Below are 20,654 nucleotides of genomic sequence, written 5' to 3' on the forward strand. Positions count from 1 at the left end.
GTTTTGGAACCCACTTTTTTATGGAAAATCTTTTATGTAATTTTATTTTAATTTGAATAAAATGAAAGACATTCACAGAAATAGATAAGATATACCTTTTTAATACATTTTAAAATACATTTTTGCATACATTCACACTAAAGATTTCTCCAGTATGACAGCTGTCAAACAGAAGCTTAGTCCATTTCTCACTTATTCTAAGAATGTACTTAACCCATTAAAAGGAGTTGTTAAATAATCAGGAAATCACATTGTAATAACAATTACTTATCTTTCTCGTTCAGATTAGTTTTGTCGGGGTTATTGATTTTTTTGTTCGTATTTGCGGAACGCCGCTGTTTCAAATGTACTACTTCAGTTGCCGCACGTTGCTATCCAATATGACAGACTTGCGCAGTGCAAATTGGGTAGGAATAATTAGAGAAGACAGAAAGGTGGTGAACACTAGAGGGAACAGCAGAAGAAGAGAGATAGGAAGTAAACATTAACAGGAACACGGTATGGGATCTGCAGTGTTAAAAGACTGGTTCATGCAAAAGAAGTTGTAAAAAAGACCTGGACTGTTTCAGAAAAACCAAATCAGTGCTGCTGTCATTTTCAAATTAAGTTGCTACTTAATCTACTAAATCCAGTTTATATCACTATTTTTGTGAAAAATGTTTGATTCAAATTGTTGTGTAATAAGTGGGATAAGGTCTGGGTTTAAATATAGATGTACAGCACATACTCAATATTTGAATGCCTTTGATTAAGCTAAAATGTTTGCACAGGTGTGTGAATACAAAGAACAGAAGCTAGGAAGAATAAGAGTTTGAATGTGCTCTTATTGCATATTATTCAAACTCTGTATGCTCACTTTCATTTCATTAAAAAAAAACACTCACACAGACCTCATATCCACAAATCCTGTTCTAGGGCTGCCCCCCATTAGTCGACTAATCGTTAGTCAGCGAAAAAAACATTCGTTGACTAATTTTTCGTTAGCTAGTTAGTTGACCAAAAAGAAAAAAAGGTGCATCTGCACGCTGCATGTGCTATGACATTTTATATTTCATGTGAAGCACAATTATTCTACTGGCTTGCTTGTTTGCACTTTCACATAAACCACAAACCCATGTACTGTACATCCTGCTCAATATCTGTGTTGACGCTGACCACTGACATGCATTAGTACAAAGCAAATGACTCAGGACTATTAATCAATCAAATTCACTCTCAGGTCGCATTCACACCTAATAGTCCGCTTCTCTAGTGCGCACCAGACGGGAGTTTGTTACATTGTTGAATTTTTCAGAAGGTTCAGTTTGCATTCACACAGACTATAAACTGTGAACTGAAGTCATGTGCACGGAAATGCTGTTTCCCGCGAATCGCTCACTTTATGTGTTTTTGACAGAGCTGTTTACTCTTAAAAGAAACTATTCAACACTCCGGTTGAATCCATTCTGCATGCTAACTTCTCCTCCAGTAACCAGGACAGGAAATGACTCGGAAACTACGGTTCCTATGTTTTGGTGCGGGCTGCGTTCACACCATCGATGAACCACTCCTGAGTTCACTAGCAAGCAGACCGCGACCCAACTGACAGACAGAAACCTGGGAGCAGGGGGAGTGGTGAAGGAATGAGTTTTTAACCATGAAATGAGTTAGCATTTTAACACTTCCAGTTCCCTCGACTAAAACGCAATGGTTTATGAATGTGTTTTTGGTTAGATGCCTGTGGTTAACACAAGAAAAAGAGAATTTCACGTTTTGTTCTACGACATTTAAACATCAGTAAATACCCCACTGGTGACTGTCTGAGGCTTTGATGTGTTTTTAAAAATGACAAGTGGCTAAATTAAACGAGTAACCATCATCAGGTCGAACATTAGCCACCTTTAGCTTAGCGAAGGTACCGCGAATCGTGTGACCTTGAAGTAGTTCCTCACGTTAGCATTTTACTTTTGTAGCTTAATATGTCATAAAGTGGTTTTAATATGTGGAGAGTATCCGGCTAACAAAACGTTAAAGTATCAGAAAAGTGTTTGCGAATATCTTGAGACAACTTAACGTCATGATGTTGAACACTAGCCGCCTTAAGCTTAGCGGTGGCAACGTGAAGCCATGTGACTGATGTGGTTTTCCAAAAGCCATTCAGTTTTAAAAAGAATAGCTTTTTTACCTCTGCTGTTGCATTTAGGCTTCATTACCGTATTTTCCGGACTACAAGGCGCACCTGAATATTAGCTGCACAAGCTAAAATTAGGGGAAAATCCTGTTTTGTTCATACATTAGCCGCACCGGACTATAAGCCGCAGGATTCAAAGCTTGTGCAAAAAGTAGCGGCTTATAGTCCGGGAATTACGGTACTCGTCTTGCTCTTGCTAATCTAGTCTCTTTTTCGCGCTAATTCGTACGGCATTACTTTGCCTGGCGGACGGACATGTGACCAACATACCACTCTTTTCCCCCGTGACTGTGTGTCTGATCACATGCCCTTCCGCCAGGCAAAGTAGTGCCTTACAACAGCGGAACAAACCAAAACAAAACCTCTTACGATATCACAAAAATCATGAAAAATAGAAAATAGAAAAGCCGCACCGGACTATAAGCCGCAGGGTTCAAAGCTTGTGCAAAAAGTAGCGGCTTATAGTCCGGAAAATACGGTAATTAGAAGTGACCTTAAAAATCCCATTGCTTTTTGTCGAGGGAGCCCTTGTGATGCAAACTTCCGGTTCTGTCTACAAAAACACATCAGCAGCTCACCTCTGCTCGGTCTCTGACGTCGTTGTAGTCCTCCTGCAGCCTCTCCTGGGCCTGGGGATCCACGCTGGGGTCCTGGGTTCTGTTGTGGAGCGCGGAAGCCTCGTCCAGCAGCCTCTCCAGGAGCGGCGCCTGGCCGTGGATGTCGCTCAGCACCACCCTCTGCTGGTCCACCTGCCAGAGCTTCTCCTTCACCCCCAGCTGCAGCTCCACCCCCACGTCCAGGCTGCACTGCTGCCTGGTCAGCCACAGCTCAAACTCCTCGTAGGCCTTCATGTACTCGCCCCAGTGCAGCCACACCCACTCTATACGACTGGGAGAGGAAACACATGGAGAAGAGTGAGGCAGGGTATCTGGGTGTGGTTCAGGACAGAATGCAAACTGTATGTATATGCAGTGGAGGAAGACGTGCTCAGAGTTAACACTCAAAGACCCTATTTTGCTTTTTGGGGGTTTCCCTTTCCTTTAGTGTCTTGTAAAGGTTTTTGTGCATGTAAATGGTCTGCAAAGGCTAGAATCCTAAAGTTCACTGCCCCCTGCCTGTAACGCCTCTATTGGACACATTTGTTAACTTGTGGAACATAGTGACATCGTTATCTTACAATCGGGTTCTATTGGCTAGTGCTCCAATACATCGTACATGATAATGTAAAGGGGCAAAACATCTCTAAGCAGTTGACCAATGAAAACAGAGCCGGCAAGCACACCAAGCAGACTGGGCTGTGGTTTCAGACAGAGGGTGAAAAGAGGTGCTGCAGCACCGAGACATGTCCCAGTAGAGGCACAGAATATACTGATATACACCTGAACATCAGCAGGAGAGGACTCTTTAAAGTAGAGACTCTACATACTGATATACACCTGAACATCAGCAGGAGAGGACTCTTTAAAGTAGAGACTCTACATACTGATATACACCTGAACATCAGCAGGAGAGGACTCTTTAAAGTAGAGACTCTACATACTGATATACACCTGAACATCAGCAGGAGAGGACTCTTTAAAGTAGAGATGCTACATACTGATATACACCTGAACATCAGCAGGAGAGGACTCTTTAAAGTAGAGACGCTACATTATGATATACAGTGGGGCAAAAAAGTATTTAGTCAGCCACCAATTGTGCAAGTTCTCCCATTTAAAAAGATGAGAGAGGCCTGTAATTTTTATCATAGGTATACCTCAACTATGAGAGACAGAATGAGAAAAAAAAATCCAGGAAATCACATTGTCTGATTTTTAATGAATTAATTGGTAAATTCCTCGGTAAAATAAGTATTGGGTCACCTACAAACAAGCAAGATTTCTGGCTCTCACAGACCTGTAACTTCTTCTTTAAGAGGCTCCTCTGTCCTCCACTCGTTACCTGTATTAATGGCACCTTTTTGAACTCGTTATCAGTATAAAAGACACCTGTCCACAACCTCAAACAGTCATACTCCAAACTCCACTATGGCCAAGACCAAAGAGCTGTCAAAGGAGACCAGAGACAACATTGTAGACCTGCACCAGGCTGGGAAAACTGAATGTGCAATAGGTAAGCAGCTTGGTGTGAAGAAATCAACTGTGGGAGCAATTATTAGAAAATGGAAGACATACAAGACCACTGCTAATCTCCCTCCATCTGGGGCTCCACGCAAGATCTCACCCCGTGGGGTCAAAATGATCACAAGAACGGTGAGCAAAAATCCCAGAACCACACGGGGGGACCTAGTGAATGACCTGCAGAGAGCTGGGACCAAAGTAACAGAGGCTACCATCAGTAACACACTACGCCGCCAGGGACTTACATCCTGCAGTTCCAGACGTGTCCCCCTGCTTAAGCCAGTACATGTCCAGGCCCGTCTGAAGTTTGCTAGAGGGCATTTGGATGATCCAGAAGAGGATTGGGAGAATGTCATATGGTCAGATGAAACCAAAATAGAACTTTTTGGTAAAAACTCAACTGGTCGTGTTTGGAGGAGAAAGAATGCAGAGTTGCATCCAAAGAACACCATACCTACTGTGAAGCATGGGGGTGGAGACATCATGCTTTGGGGCTGTTTTTCTGCAAAGGGACCAGGACGACTGATCCGTGTAAAGGAAAGAATGAATGGGGCCATGTATCGTGAGGTTTTGAGTGAAAACCTCCTTCCATCAGCAAGGGCACTGAAGATGAAGCGTGGCTGGGTCTTTCAGCATGACAATGATCCCAAACACACCGCCAGGGCAACGAAGGAGTGGCTTCGTAAGAAGCATTTCAAGGTCCCGGAGTGGCCTAGCCAGTCTCCAGATCTCAACCCCATAGAAAATCTTTGGAGGGAGTTGAAAGTCCGTGTTGCCCAGCGACAGCCCCAAAACATCACTGCTTTAGAGGAGATCTGCATGGAGGAATGGGCCAAAATACCAGCAACAGTGTGGAAACCTTGTGAAGACTTACAGAAAACGTTTGACCTCTGTCATTGCCAACAAAGGGTATATAACAAAGTATTGAGATGAACTTTTGTTATTGACCAAATACTTATTTTCCTCAATCATTTGAAATAAATTCTTTAAAAATCCTACAATGTGATTTTCTGGATTGTTTCCCCCATTCTGTCTCTCATAGTTGAAGTATACCTATGATAAAAATTACAGGCCTCTCTCATCTTTTAAAATGGGAGAACTTGCACAATTGGTGGCTGACTAAATACTTTTTTGCCCCACTGTACACCTGAACATCAGCAGGAGAGGACTCTTTAAAGTAGAGACACTACATACTGATATACACCTGATCATCAGCAGGAGAGGACTCTTTAAAGTAGAGACACTACATACTGATATACACCTGGACATCAGCAGGAGAGGACTCTTTAAAGTAGAGACACTACATACTGATATACACCTGAACATCAGCAGGAGAGGACTCTTTAAAGTAGAGACACTACATACTGATATACACCTGAACATCAGCAGGAGAGGACTCTTTAAAGTAGAGACGCTACATACTGATATACACCTGAACATCAGCAGGAGAGGACTCTTTAAAGTAGAGACGCTACATACTGATATACACCTGAACATCAGCAGGAGAGGACTCTTTAAAGTAGAGGCACTACATACTGATATACACCTGAACATCAGCAGGAGAGGACTCTTTAAAGTAGAGACGCTACATACTGATATACACCTGAACATCAGCAGGAGAGGACTCTTTAAAGTGGAGACGCTACATACTGATATACACCTGAACATCAGCAGGAGAGGACTCTTTAAAGTAGAGACGCTACATACTGATATACACCTGAACATCAGCAGGAGAGGACTCTTTAAAGTAGAGACGCTACATACTGATATACACCTGAACATCAGCAGGAGAGGACTCTTTAAAGTAGAGACCCTACATACTGATATACACCTGAACATCAGCAGGAGAGGACTCTTTAAAGTAGAGACACTACATACTGATATACACCTGAACATCAGCAGGAGAGGACTCTTTAAAGTAGAGACTCTACATACTGATATACACCTGAACATCAGCAGGAGAGGACTCTTTAAAGTAGAGACACTACATACTGATATACACCTGAACATCAGCAGGAGAGGACTCTTTAAAGTAGAGACACTACATACTGATATACACCTGAACATCAGCAGGAGAGGACTCTTTAAAGTAGAGACACTACATACTGATATACACCTGAACATCAGCAGGAGAGGACTCTTTAAAGTAGAGACGCTACATACTGATATACACCTGAACATCAGCAGGAGAGGACTCTTTAAAGTAGAGACACTACATACTGATATACACCTGAACATCAGCAGGAGAGGACTCTTTAAAGTAGAGACGCTACATACTGATATACACCTGAACATCAGCAGGAGAGGACTCTTTAAAGTAGAGACACTACATACTGATATACACCTGAACATCAGCAGGAGAGGACTCTTTAAAGTAGAGACGCTACATACTGATATACACCTGAACATCAGCAGGAGAGGACTCTTTAAAGTAGAGACACTACATACTGATATACACCTGAACATCAGCAGAAGAGGACTCTTTAAGTAAAAGCAGCAGAACTGAATTCCAGAAATAAAATTTCAAGGTAAAGTCCTGCATTCAAAATCGTACTTTAAGTACATCAAATACAAAAGTATTGGCATAAAAACATACATGAGTGCAAAAAGGAAAAGTTCTGGTTAAGCCAAATGTCACATTCTAGAATCATGTACAGTGGGGCAAAAAAGTATTTAGTCAGCCACCAATTGTGCAAGTTCTCCTATTTAAAAAGATGAGAGAGGCCTGTAATTGTTATCATAGGTATACCTCAACTATGAGAGACAAACTGAGAAAAAAAAATCCAGGAAATCACATTGTAGGATTTTTAAAGAATTAATTGGTAAATTCCTCGGTAAAATAAGTATTTGGTCACCTACAAACAAGCAAGATTTCTGGCTCTCACAGACCTGTAACTTCTTCTTTAAGAGGCTCCTCTGTCCTCCACTCGTTACCTGTATTAATGGCACCTTTTTGAACTCGTTATCAGTATAAAAGACACCTGTCCACAACCTCAAACAGTCATACTCCAAACTCCACTATGGCCAAGACCAAAGAGCTGTCAAAGGAGACCAGAGACAAAATTGTAGACCTGCACCAGGCTGGGAAAACTGAATCTGCAATAGGTAAGCAGCTTGGTGTGAAGAAATCAACTGTGGGAGCAATTATTAGAAAATGGAAGACATACAAGACCACTGCTAATCTCCCTCGATCTGGGGCTCCACGCAAGATCTCACCCCGTGGGGTCAAAATGATCACAAGAACGGTGAGCAAAAATCCCAGAACCACACGGGGGCACCTAGTGAATGACCTGCAGAGAGCTGGGACCAAAGTAACAGAGGCTACCATCAGTAACACACTACGCCGCCAGGGACTTAAATCCTGCAGTTCCAGACGTGTCCCCCTGCTTAAGCCAGTACATGTCCAGGCCCGTCTGAAGTTTGCTAGAGGGCATTTGGATGATCCAGAAGAGGATTGGGAGAATGTCATATGGTCAGATGAAACCAAAATAGAACTTTTTGGTAAAAACTCAACTCGTCGTGTTTGGAGGAGAAAGAATGCAGAGTTGCCTCCAAAGAACACCATACCTACTGTGAAGCATGGGGGTGGAAACATCATGCTTTGGGGCTGTTTTTCTGCAAAGGGACCAGGACGACTGATCCGTGTAAAGGAAAGAATGAATGGGGCCATGTATCGTGAGATTTTGAGTGAAAACCTCCTTCCATCAGCAAGGGCACTGAAGATGAAGCGTGGCTGGGTCTTTCAGCATGACAATGATCCCAAACACACCGCCAGGGCAACGAAGGAGTGGCTTCGTAAGAAGCATTTCAAGGTCCTGGAGTGGCCTAGCCAGTCTCCAGATCTCAACCCCATAGAAAATCTTTGGAGGGAGTTGAAAGTCCGTGTTGCCCAGCAACAGCCCCAAAACATCACTGCTTTAGAGGAGATCTGCATGGAGGAATGGGCCAAAATACCAGCAACAGTGTGTGAAAACCTTGTGAAGACTTACAGAAAACGTTTGACCTCTGTCATTGCCAACAAAGGGTATATAACAAAGTATTGAGATGAACTTTTGTTATTGACCAAATACTTATTTTCCACAATCATTTGAAATAAATTCATTAAATATCCTACAATGTGATTTCCTGGATTTTGTTTTCTCATTCTGTCTCTCATAGTTGAGGTATACCTATGATAAAAATTACAGGCCTCTCTCATCTTTCTAAATGGGAGAACTTGCACAATTGGTGGCTGACTAAATACTTTTTTGCCCCACTGTGTATTCAGATTATTGACGCCTGAATGTTTTTATTTTATTGCTTTAAATACTGCTGCGTGATATCTTAACCTATAATTAAATGTTAATGTGTTGTTTAATAATAAAAAGCATCTAAAGCTGTTAGATAAATGTAGTCGAGTTCAAAGAACAATGTTGGCTTTCAAAATGTGGTGGAGTTGAAATATAAAGTATCATGAAATGATCATTTTGTTAAGGTACACTTACCTTAAAAACCTAAATAAAGGTACTTCAAAACATTCCATCATTGTGAATATGTTTTACACTGTGCTCACATGAATATGTTTTTAGTATGAGTGAATACTGAGAGAAGGTATTGCACTTTTTACTGAAGTAAACAAGAACTAATTCCTAAGCAAAGGATATTAAAACCCAACCATAATGCTGTTTGTCATGCAACACCAGGTATTGTGAAAACTACAACAACACACTTACAACTAACTGATGACATACTACTCCAATTCAGCCTGATATCAGCCTCATGTTTATATAAACTAAAAATACTGGTCTGTTAAAACGAATCACTCAGCCAAAACAACAACAAAAAAACAACACAGCATTCTGTGATTCACTTCATTTGTTTTAAAATGAATGCAGTAACAACTATAATAACGGCAATGTAAGATTATTCCAGCCTTGACATTGTTTATATGTACACAAGATATTTACATATATTAATAAATTGCCAAACTTCTGGAACCAGCTTCCCGTGTGGGGCTTCCTTCATATTTCTGAGTTATGTCATAGTAATCTGAATCCGCTCATGCTGCTGTGTGCTTTCATTTCCAGCCTGCCTGCGTCGCTGTGCCCGTCAACCTGCCTTATTGATTGCCAACTCAAGTCTAAATGTGGGTGTAGGTTACATGGTCACATATCAAATCTGCCTGCCTACTTTGATAGTGGTAGAAACAGCCTGGTTTAATAAAAGGCAAAATGCTGCTATCGTCAGTATCAGTCAGTCTATGCATAGCCCATCTTAAATTGAACAGACCGTGTGACAGCCGCTCCGATGCTTCTTCAAATATATTTTTTAATGATCAAATATTTTTTTAATGAAGCCAGGGTTCTCTACGGTCGATATGGGCACCATGTCTTTAGCGATGTGGTATGTCACCGACCGAGTGATATCCCGCCACCTGTCGCTTGATCGATCGTACTGTACCGCATTTGTAAACGAAGTTGTAAGAGATATCTGCTTCGGGGCACTGCGAGCCAGCTTAGGAGTTTGCGTCACTGCACGTAATCTTAAGCTCTCTTCATATTGCACCTTGTGGTGCTGCTGCAAGTGGTGGAAGAGGTTGGTCGTGCTCGACCCTTTCGTAGAGACACATTTTAAGCACTCTCTACAGATCACCTGTTGCTGTAACTCGTCAGACACCTTGTAACCAAACCATTTCCAAATGACTGATCCATTTGTCTTTCGCTTACATACCATCTCTGCGCCGCGATTGACATTTTGCTGGGACGCCATGTTTCGCGCTGTTGGTGCTGTACTTTCAACGAAAATGAAACTATATCGATGTTGACGATAAGGTCTCGTTCTATATCTCGTTTGAAAAAATATCGATATTTTTCAAAAATCGATATTTTTCAAAAATCGATATATCGTCCAGCCCTAGTTTAGATTGTTGCTGGACAAAATGTCACCTTGGGCAAGTAACAAAACATTTTCAATATTTCTGCACATTGGGAACACAACAAAATGGGAAGTACATAAAAGAACCAGACAATAATCTGAATCACATTGAGTTGAAGCCCTGCAATTCAGCCGATCAACGTTGACTCCACATACAGCTTTGAAACCCATTTGGAACTGTTAATGATCTCTGTGCATGAAGCTTTTTAGCATATACTATGGTTGAACAGTTATCTGAAAATACACTACCAAAGTTCTTCAAAAAGAGCATTTAAAGCTTCACCTCAAGGGCTATGGTGGCCGACAGGTGCAAATAATCCATAACCCCTAAACCAGTTTATAAGGGGAGACGCGCTGCAGTTCCAAAAACGATTCTAATATAGCTGACCTAAAATGTATGTTTTGTGGGCTTATTTTAACAATGTGATCACACGATTCCTTCTGATATTATTGCAGATCTGCTGTAAGCTAGCCAGCTACTGTAGCTAACCGCGTCATTTCAAATATACTGAATAAACACTTCTAATTATGAAACAGACTACCGTATTTTCCGGACTATAAGGCGCACTTAAAAGCCTTACATTTTCTCAAAAAACAACAGTGCGTCTTATAATCCAGTGCGCCTTATATATGGATTACGGTAATTCTGGTTGTGCTTACTGACCTCGAAGTGATTTTGTGTGGTACACAGCGCGCACGGCGCTCTGTCAAAATGTTTTAGTACGACTTTGGTAAACTACAAAGCCGCACCGCTTGCAGCATTACGGCTACCGTAGTCAGGAGCGTCGCGGAGTTGCACGAAATGGCACCGGTCAAGAGACACGCTTACGACGCGGACTTCAAACTCAAGGCTATCAGTCACGCAGTAGAACATGGAAATAGAGCAGCTGGGAGAGAATTCAACATTAATGAATCAATGATACGGAAGTGGAGGAAGCAAGATGACCTGCACCAAGTAAAGAAGACCACACAGAGTTTCCGAGGAAACAACGCGAGATGGCCGCAGTTAGAGGACAACATTGAACAGTGGATTATTGAACAGAGAGCAGCAGGTAGAAGCGTCTCTACAGTCTCTATTCGAATGAAGGCAACAGCGTTAGCACGGGACATGAATATCAATGACTTTCGAGGCGGTCCTTCTTGGTGCTTTCGTTTTATGAAAAGACGTCATCTCTCCATCCGCACACGAACTACCGTCTCGCCAGTGACGTGCGGTGAGGGGAGGCAGGTGAGGCAGTCATCATGAAAAGTAAAATGAAGAAATAAATTTAATGATCATTTTATCCAGTTGTTTGTATTATAAAGTTGTTTTCCTTTTAATTTCACCAGTTTTACATTATTTTGATCCAAAATCGCTGAATTTTCATATTCACGTTCAAACACTGAGAACGGCTGCTTGGTGAGGCACCAACCTGCTGACATGCTAGTGAGACTGTAACTGCTGTCTGTCTGTATGTCGCTATTAAAATGTTCAAACACTCTGGCTATATTAACTAACTTCCATACTTTAGCTCAGTGGTTCCCAAACTTTTTCTGCTGGGACCCCCTTTAAGACCTAAACATATTTTGGAGCCCCCCCTAAACACCAAAACTTTTAGTTTCTTGAAAATGTATTTTGAAATTCACGCAAACAGTACAAATAAACAATAAGGGCATAATCACCATTACAAGACACTTCAAAATAACATTTATTCATGTGTTTTGTGCAACAGCACTGTTTTAACAACTTTGCAACTGCAACTTCTCTTCTTGAGTGACAAAATAACAAAAAAAGTAACTTACATTTACTTTTAAATTGTACAACTTTGAACCTATTTCATCTTTTTAACATCTGCACTGAATTTGAAAAAATACCCCAGATTTGTTTTTTCATAAAATATTTCATACATCTCAGTGACTAGTGTGGGCTTGCTTTGAACTGCAGATCTTTTCAAATCGTGGTGGCAACTGTGAGATGGCCACCCTCAGTTCATTCTCAATGTCCAGCTTTGACCTGTATTTGGTCTTTATGGAGGCCACTGCAGAAAAGCCCACCTCACAAAGATAAGACGTGGCAAAAGGGAGTAATACTGCCATTGCCTTTCCACCCAATAGTGGGTAGTCCTCCTCCACCCCAATCCAAAATGCAGTCAGTAACTTGGCCTGAAACTGCAGTTTCAGTGTGGAGTCTGATGTGATATCAATGAACTGCTCCTCTTCAGCAGTGCTGAAGTCAGTAGGTGCGGCTGCAGTGAAGGGGTCTAGGATCCAGTCATATTGTGCTGAATCCTTCACTGAAAAATACCTCTGAAAATGTTGTTGTAGGGCAGAGATGTGTGCTCTCATACAAGGCACGATTGTGTTCTGAATGTTGTTGGATTCAAGAAAAGCATGAAGGTTCTGAAATGAGTCTATGTTTCCCTCCCCAATTTTCTGCTCCCACATTTCCAATTTCCTTGAAAATGATTTTATTTTATCTGCAAGATGCGGAAGGTGGGTGTTGGTTCCTTGCATCTGCAGATTTAATTTCTGGAACATGTCACTGAGGTAGGCAACTTTCGTAAGAACATTTTCATCACTGTAATTAACCGCGAGGTCATGACCCTCCTCCTCCAAAAAAATCCGAATTTCCTCCCGCAGCTCAAATACCCTGGACAGAACCTTCCCACGTGACAACCATCGCGCTTCGCTGTGAAACAAAACAGCTGTGTGATTGGATCCCATTTCCTCGCATAGCGCAGAGAAAAGTCGGGCCTTAACAGGGCGCGTTTTGATGTCGTTCACTGTGGCAATGACGTCCGTCATCACCTCGTTCAATTCGGGACTCAGCTGTTTAGAAGCCAACGCTTCTCGATGGATCATACAGTGAGTCCAATGAACGTTGGGCGACACACGCTTTATGAGCGCTTGGAGCCCGTTGTGCTTCCCAGCCATTGCCTGAGCCCCATCTGTACACACCCCAACACAACCCTCCCACTTCAGATGGGCCTCTTGCAAGTAAGTGTCAATTACTTTGAAAAGTTCATCAGCAGTGGCTCGCGTTTTAAGTTTTTTGCAGAACAACAGGTCCTCTTTCATGTCCCCTGCAGCAATGAATCGGACGTATGATTAATAAACAGTCCTTGTTGCTGTCGGTGGCTTCATCCACCTGCAGAGCAAACCGGGTGCTTGCACGCACCACATCGTTGACCTGCTCCGCTATGTCACTTGACATATCAAGTATGCGTCTCCCAACAGTGTTGTTAGAGAGAGGAATCACTTTTAACTTGTTTGCTGTTGCCTCGTCAATCATAGTGGCAACCATATCGATAGCACAGGGCAGTATCAGTTCCTCAGCTATTGAGTGTGGTTTTTTGCACTGTGCGACACGGTAGGCCACTTTATAGGAGGCAAGCTGAGCATTGGCAGGGACAGACGCAGATTTTACGAAACTAGTCTGTTGGATACGACAGTTATTTAATTTTCTCTGAAAGAAATCAGCCGGCTTGTCTTTATGCTCAGGGTGTGTGGTCTCCAGGTGACGTTTAAGCTTGCTGGGTTTTAGACTGTCAGCGGCTAGCACTCTTAAACATAGAACACACTGCGGTCTTTCCTCACCACCTACCAGCGTACTAGTGAAGCCCAGCCCGATGTACACCTCGTCATATCTCCTCGTCTTTTTCTGAGTCGGAGTGCTTGATGGCTCGTACTGTAAAGTAGGCTTACGCTTGATTGGACCCGCTGTTAAAAACTGTTCCATTTTAAAATGTTCAGTTCTCAGACTCACGCATGGCTACTGTTATCAAAACGTTTTTGGGAAACGCACCCCAGGGTGAGTGGTCCGTTAGTTAAGGTGGTATAGGCTCATGGTGGCATGTAGACTAAACAACTGTATTACGTGCCACCTTAACAACAGACGCGGTTCTGCAGTTCACGCAAACCGTACCCCTCCCCCGCGACCCCCCTGGAATACCTCCGCGACCCCCTAGGGGGGCGCGACCCACACTTTGGGAACCACTGCTTTAGCTGGTGTATATAATATACAGTGTTTTTTGTCAACTGTATGTCTGTAACGTGTCTCTTATGCTGAGCAAAACCGCTGCGAAGAGAGACTAGGTGAGGCACGCAGTTCTCCTGCCTCATGGCAGTGGGTGCTAGTGAGTCCAGTTCAAATCTGATTGTGATGACATCAGTGCCTCACCAGCCATGAACTTCACCGCACGTCACTGCGTCTCGCAGCAACTGCCAAAAGATTACGAAGAAAAGCTGGCCGCTTTCCGCGCATACTGCGAAAAGAAGATCACTGAAAAGAAGATCCGGCCAGAGCACATCACTAACATGGACGAGGTTCCCCTCACCTTTGATATCCCCGTGAACCGCACTGTGGAGAAAACAGGGACCAGAACGGGAGCGACATGCGGGGTGGGCGTGTGTGTGCGGAAGAAGTAGTTTTGGGAAAGTGAAGTTGTTGCCAGGTTGGCTGCGTTGTCGGGTGTTCGAAGACAATAAAAAAGGATTACTCCAGCTCCGCTGTTTCCCCCTCCTCTTTCCTCAGAGAGTGTCACATACCCAGCTGCTCTTCACTACGGTACAGAGCATAACAACGCTGGAGGTAACAACATTTCGCTTAATGCGCCTTATAGTCCGGTGCGCCTTATATATGAAAACATTTCGAAAATAGACCATTCATTGACAGTGCGCCTTATAATCCAGTGCGCCCTATAGTGCGGAAAATACGGTAAGTCCGCCAACAGTGCCATCTTTAAAATCCTGAACATCACCAACCGCTGCAGTCCCAGCTGTGTGCGTCACTCCCCTGGTTTCTGTTGTGCTTCTTGCAGCGTTTTGTTTTAAGTAAATGTAGCGTATGTGTTGTCAAGATGTTTCTGCATTTGCCTATCTTTTGGCACATTAGTGTTTATATATTTGAAGCTGCACAGCATTTCTCTCTTAATCTTTTGGGCTGTTGTAGCGCGTTTGCACCTGTCGGCCACAGTACAGGGCAAACTACTATCTCACTGTACAGCTGTAGTGTGCAGCACCTGTGGCAGTGGATGATGTAGGTGGAGGTCTCTTCCCACAGGCTTTTCAGGTCTTTGAGCTGAGCGTGGGTGTGGTTCCTCAGCTCTTCATCTTCGCTCTTCAAAATGTTCTCAGCGGCCACCAGCGCCATGTCCATCTTCACACGGCCCTCATGCACCGAGTGGTGGATTTTCTGCAGGATCAAAGACAGTGTTACAGTCAATGTAAACAATATGAAAAGAGAAATCAGCACTACCCTCAAATGGTAAAGTTCCTGTGAACTAACTAGAATGTGAGGATTGATTGTGAATACTTAAACCCCCTTCATTTCCTGCTGAGCATCTTTGATAGCAGAGAACATGTTTGAAGTTCATTCATTCTCAGTTCTCCTTTGATCTAATTTTAAGTTGCATCATGTCCGCTGCAAATACTGATCCCAAGCAGATCATTATGGGATCATCATCCTTTGAACACAAAATCCCACTTTGTAATTTAAATTTAGTGGGTTTCTTTTTATTTCATTGATTTCCATTAACGGGTGAGGTTACAACAACAGCAATTATCTAACTTTAAACTGTTACTGAACGACTGAAGATTAATGCTGTGTCATTCTAACTACACACATGTGGATTACACACAATAACACCAATTTAACAAATAAACAAAACCCTGAAATTTGAAGACTTAACGCACTTAAGCAAGAAACGGATGAAATGTCAGACACTTCAAAAGGTTTGATGTGTAAGATATGGCCAATTTTTGTTCAAAGCGTCAACAATTGAACTCGCAATATCCCCAGAATGAGTAAAGGCTACAGTTATGAGTCAAACACGTCAATATGTTATGTTGCTACTTAAATTAGCATGCTAACTGACTAGCCGTGGTCCATCCCTTCCTGAAACAGCACTTTCCTATAGCGAGCCTGCTTTATGGGTGTATAAAGAGCAGCGAGTACAGCCTGCACATGAAGATAAAATTGCCTGACTGTCGAGAAGAAAAATACCCAGATCATCTGGGGTTATGGACCCATTGATGTGTGATCTTTCAGCACATTTCACATCTCATACGCCTGTGTGATGCAAACAAGGGTTATTAAAGTGCTTCCTACTGGCATGTCGATTTAAGGCAGTCAGAATAATAATTTTGAGCTCAATGACATTACAGACTGACAGAGGTAGAATCACCATTTGGTCCATCCAAAAAATGTGCTCACAAAATTGGCACACGTAAATATTCTTAGAGAGCTGTGTTATTTAGACTTGACTTTGTTTGGCCTCTACTCTGCACTTAAATGGAATGTGTGTAATCTTGCCTTGTTGGTGGTTGATATTTTGCTCCTGACTACTATAAATTTAGATCGTACAGACCCAGTATTAAGGGTAAATGCTGCTCCATTATGTCTTTAAAGCTAATGCTGGATTCCACATGCATCTTTAACAGTCTGCAGGCCCTTTGTTTCTGAAGGTCTTCCATCAATCCAGAGGTGTGTTTTATCCCCCTTCTTGTGAGGAAGGTATCCCATGTAGGTGTTTTGAAATATTACTTTTCTCTGTGATTGTAAAATGTAAAGAGAAATTGGAAGTTTCTTCAGACCAGTGTACTCTGGTTAAATATCAGTTGTCACACTCTGGAGTCTAATAAAAGACTGAAGTAGCATCAGGGGTCAGGGGTCAGCAAAGGGTGAAACATAAGGTCTGACCTCTGTCTCCCTGAGTCGGCCCTCCAGCGCGTCACGGGGTCCCTGGGTGTTGTCGTTGGCCTTCAGCCTTTCCTGGACGACCCGCATCCAGGAGAGGGCCGCCTCCAGGCTCTCCTTGAACTCCTGCTGCTCCTGCTGTGTCATGACCAGTCCCGGGCCTGAAAACAATAACACAAGTCAGACTCAAGTCCACTGGTCTCTTTCTCTCAGGAAGGTTCCTAATGGAGTGAAATGACCCGGAAGGAGCCACCATGGTATCTATATGAAAGGGAAGGAGCCTCAATGCTTCCTTTATTATATGCTCTAGCAAAGGATACACTGAACCATCCTTAACAAAAGGAAAGGAGATAATAAACCATACGCTAACTACTTTTAAAATTAACAAATAAACTCAACATTTCCGTGTGTTGTTAGTGTGGAGGTTCATAAGCTCTTTTTAGTTCAGCATATGTGATTACTGATATGCAAAGCAGTACATTTGTAGGAGTAACAAGTATGCATATATCTCATAAAGTATTATTGATTCAATTGTTTTCATAAAGTTATGTATTTGAGATTCAATTAAGTGGACAGGGGGGTGAGCCCAGGCTATCGTTTGCTTTGTTACAACCATTACCCTTCACTTCCTTTTGTTTTTTTTCCAATTCTGTTCCAAACTTGGTTATGAGTTCATATGTTTCATTGATTATGAAGCCTGCGTGAAACAAGACAGGACGGCTGTGGCTCAGGGGGGTAGTACGCCGTCAGCAGTTCCATCCCAACTCCTGACAACTAGCCGAAGTGTCGTTGGACAAGATACCTTACTCCAAATTGCACCAATAGGCATGTCTATGGAACTGAACAGCAGACCACAGCAGAATCCTGTGAATAACATCCACAGTTTCGCAGTCTGGCTTTTTTAGCATCCCTGTCTTTCGTAAGCCCTGACGAATTCTCCTCCACATCGTTCCTGAACCACATGATGTTTTTCCATCTAGGAAAAGTTGTTATGAAAAGAACACTTTTGTTTTTTACTTTCTGACCGGGCCTCTATATCAGAAGGCCAAAAATAAATGAGAGCAAGTGTGATAAATGAGTGCGCAAGTGACTGAGCGAGTGAAGATAAATATAAATATATATAAAATATATACATGAAGTTGATAACCAATCCACATTTCTTTTCTTGATCCGGTAAATGTTATAGGTGCTGCACATGCAAACAGCTCTCTGTTTAAATACTCCAACAACTTCATTTTGAAGGAAAAACATATTTGACTATTTTTTACCGGAAATCCTTTTTTACAAACTGGGAGCTTGTAGTTTGAAAATACATTTACAAAGAAGACATTGTATAACAGAAGGTTCAAATTGGTTGCATCATGGGAAATATAGGGTCCGGTGATCAGCTGAGCTTGTTTCTTTGTATGTCTTGGCATCAAATCTATTCTTTTCTTAAAAATAAGTCTCATGATGGTCATCCAAACATTATTTTTCTCATGTCCAATTGCAGTACACACTCTTAAGATATATTTCATTCACTTCTGGAATACATTCATGTATTTTATCCCGTCTCATGTGCTTGTTCAAGAAGACGTTAACGGCACATTCCAAGAGATCAGTCAACAGTAAGCTTTGTGCAGATAGTCAGTGTGCCCCGAGGAGAGGACAGAACTGAGAGGTGTTCAAGAGTCTGCAGTAAAACTGCTGGGAGGAGAACAGCGCTGGCACAAGACAGCAGCAGAGAGGCACCACTTCCCTGAGAGGGAAAATACAACACAGAAGCCATGAGACATTTCCCTGCGTGACTCACTTCACCCACCACAACATTCTTTTTGCCCAACATCTGCTGGATTTCCCTCTGACTCTTGAAAGCTAGTTCTATTTTGCCCCGTCCTCAGTGACAATTAACAAAAACGTGTATGCAAATGTGAAAAGTCTGAATACAGTTGTTGCTTTTTTCTTTCTAATGTTTTCATTATTATAATCGTTTTATCTGTCAACTCAATAATTCACTTTCTATCTTGGAATCCAAACTTGTCAAAACTTTTTAATTTGAGGGGACAATGCCAGTTATCGACAATGAAAGAAATAACACATTCAGTATTATCAGTACAACAAGTACATTTACTTGAGTACTGTACTTAAGTACAATTTTGAGGTATTAATAAATGGTGTACTTTTACTCCACTACATGTATTTAATCCCTTTAGTTACTTTACAGATTTGGATTAATGATGGTAAATATAATCTCCCTTAAATCAGACGTTAGTTCACCTGGAGTAAATCCAGCAGCTACCCTGCAGTATACAAAGCCATTCAAACTAGCTGCACCTTTACCAGCTCTGAGAACACTTTAATGATCAATCATTATAAAACATATCAGAGATATTATTCTGAAATGGACCAATCAAACAATCTTCACGACTACTTTGTTTCAAGCTTGTTACTTTGAAACTTTTGGTACTTTAAGTATATTTTGATGCCAATACTTTTGTACTTTTACTCGAGTAACACTTTAGTATTCCTACACTTTTTTAACGTAAAATCTGAGTACCTTTCTCACCTCCGATTATTATAACTGTGATGGGGTTAGCTTAGCAGCTGAAAGGTTCTGGTCGCAATTAGTATCAGTTTATAACTTGTATTTATCTTTCTCTTGGTCTCTTTAGCACTTTATTACTCTATGGGCTAATTTAGCTTTACATTTAGATAAACTTCATAATATCCCCGTCCATTTGATAACAGTTCAGTTTGTTTTGAAGTTCTGTTTTCGGTTAACTATAAACGGCTGCGCTCTGTCTAGAGCCAGTGAAGACCCTCCTCCCTTAGTTTTTTGACAGCTCGTGCAGTAAACTCGCGAATTAACACTAATCCAGTTGGCTCGCACGTGCCACTGCCGGCGGTAATACTCACTGTTTGTTGTCATGCTCAGGTTACTGTGCTTATTTTAAATGCAAGGACGCCTATGTAAACAATGCAGTTTAAAGACATAATTAAAGTCTGGTATTAACAACATATATGCTATGCTAACTTGGAGGTGAAGATGCAACGTTACTAGTTGCTAACGCACTAGTTTACGGTTAATATGCGGGTAAAACGTACATCACCGCGGCTCATTTTAGTGCAGTAGGATAATCAAATGCAGAACTGACGTACACACGAGAGATTGAAGGGAGTTCCTACGTTTGTAATTAGGGTTAGGCCTATAGACATTAAGCTAGCTGAACCACAGTGTACATGTATCGGCCGAGTACGGCTTTATAAGGGTACAAACACTTACGGCTTTGTGTTCATCAGGTGTGAGCTGCCGTTTGTGTGAACGCTGTCCTGCTGTATTCTGTTCACTGAAGTTATGTTAACAGGAAGTAGAGCTGAGGGCACAGGGGGCGGGGCTACAGGAGTCAACCGTCAACACGCCTGCCATGCTGCCTTCACTGACTCCTTGTAAACTAAACGACCATACGACATTACAACAGATGTTCAACTGTCGTTTACTACTTAACTAAAGTGTACAGTTACTTTGACTTTAGATAATACAATGAGATTTAAATGTAATCAAAAAACAACAACTGAACAATGACTAAACTAAAGTGCTAAAACAGGATGAAAATAATATGCTTATCTGTTTAACTATGTTAAAATCATAATATATAAAAAAATATATATGCAGAAATTCTAGTATACAATGAATTGTGCTATTTTCCAATGATCAGGGGATTTCCCCTTTTTTCAGATATAACCTTTTTTATTTATAAATGATTCATAAATCTAAGATTTACTTTATTAATCCCAG

General features: G+C 41.8%; 1 protein-coding gene across 2 annotated transcripts in view; it reads right to left on the bottom strand.

The window, feature by feature from the left end:
- syne3 (spectrin repeat containing, nuclear envelope family member 3) overlaps nt 1-20,281 on the bottom strand; it is a 78,593-nt gene extending 58,312 nt beyond the window's left edge. For both annotated transcript variants that reach the window (XM_063908704.1, XM_063908703.1), the window contains exons 1-4: nt 20,142-20,281; nt 16,883-17,040; nt 15,204-15,376; nt 2,749-3,058 (exon numbers count right to left, since the gene is read on the bottom strand). In XM_063908704.1, coding sequence (XP_063764774.1) covers nt 2,749-3,058; nt 15,204-15,376; nt 16,883-17,026 — 627 coding nt within the window. In that variant the 5' untranslated portion in view covers nt 17,027-17,040; nt 20,142-20,281. The remainder of the gene's footprint in view (nt 1-2,748; nt 3,059-15,203; nt 15,377-16,882; nt 17,041-20,141) is intronic.
- Between the last annotated feature and the right edge of the window lie 373 nt (nt 20,282-20,654).

The sequence above is a fragment of the Eleginops maclovinus genome, chromosome 19 (assembly GCF_036324505.1).
Source record: "Eleginops maclovinus isolate JMC-PN-2008 ecotype Puerto Natales chromosome 19, JC_Emac_rtc_rv5, whole genome shotgun sequence".
Lineage (NCBI taxonomy): Eukaryota > Metazoa > Chordata > Actinopteri > Perciformes > Eleginopidae > Eleginops > Eleginops maclovinus.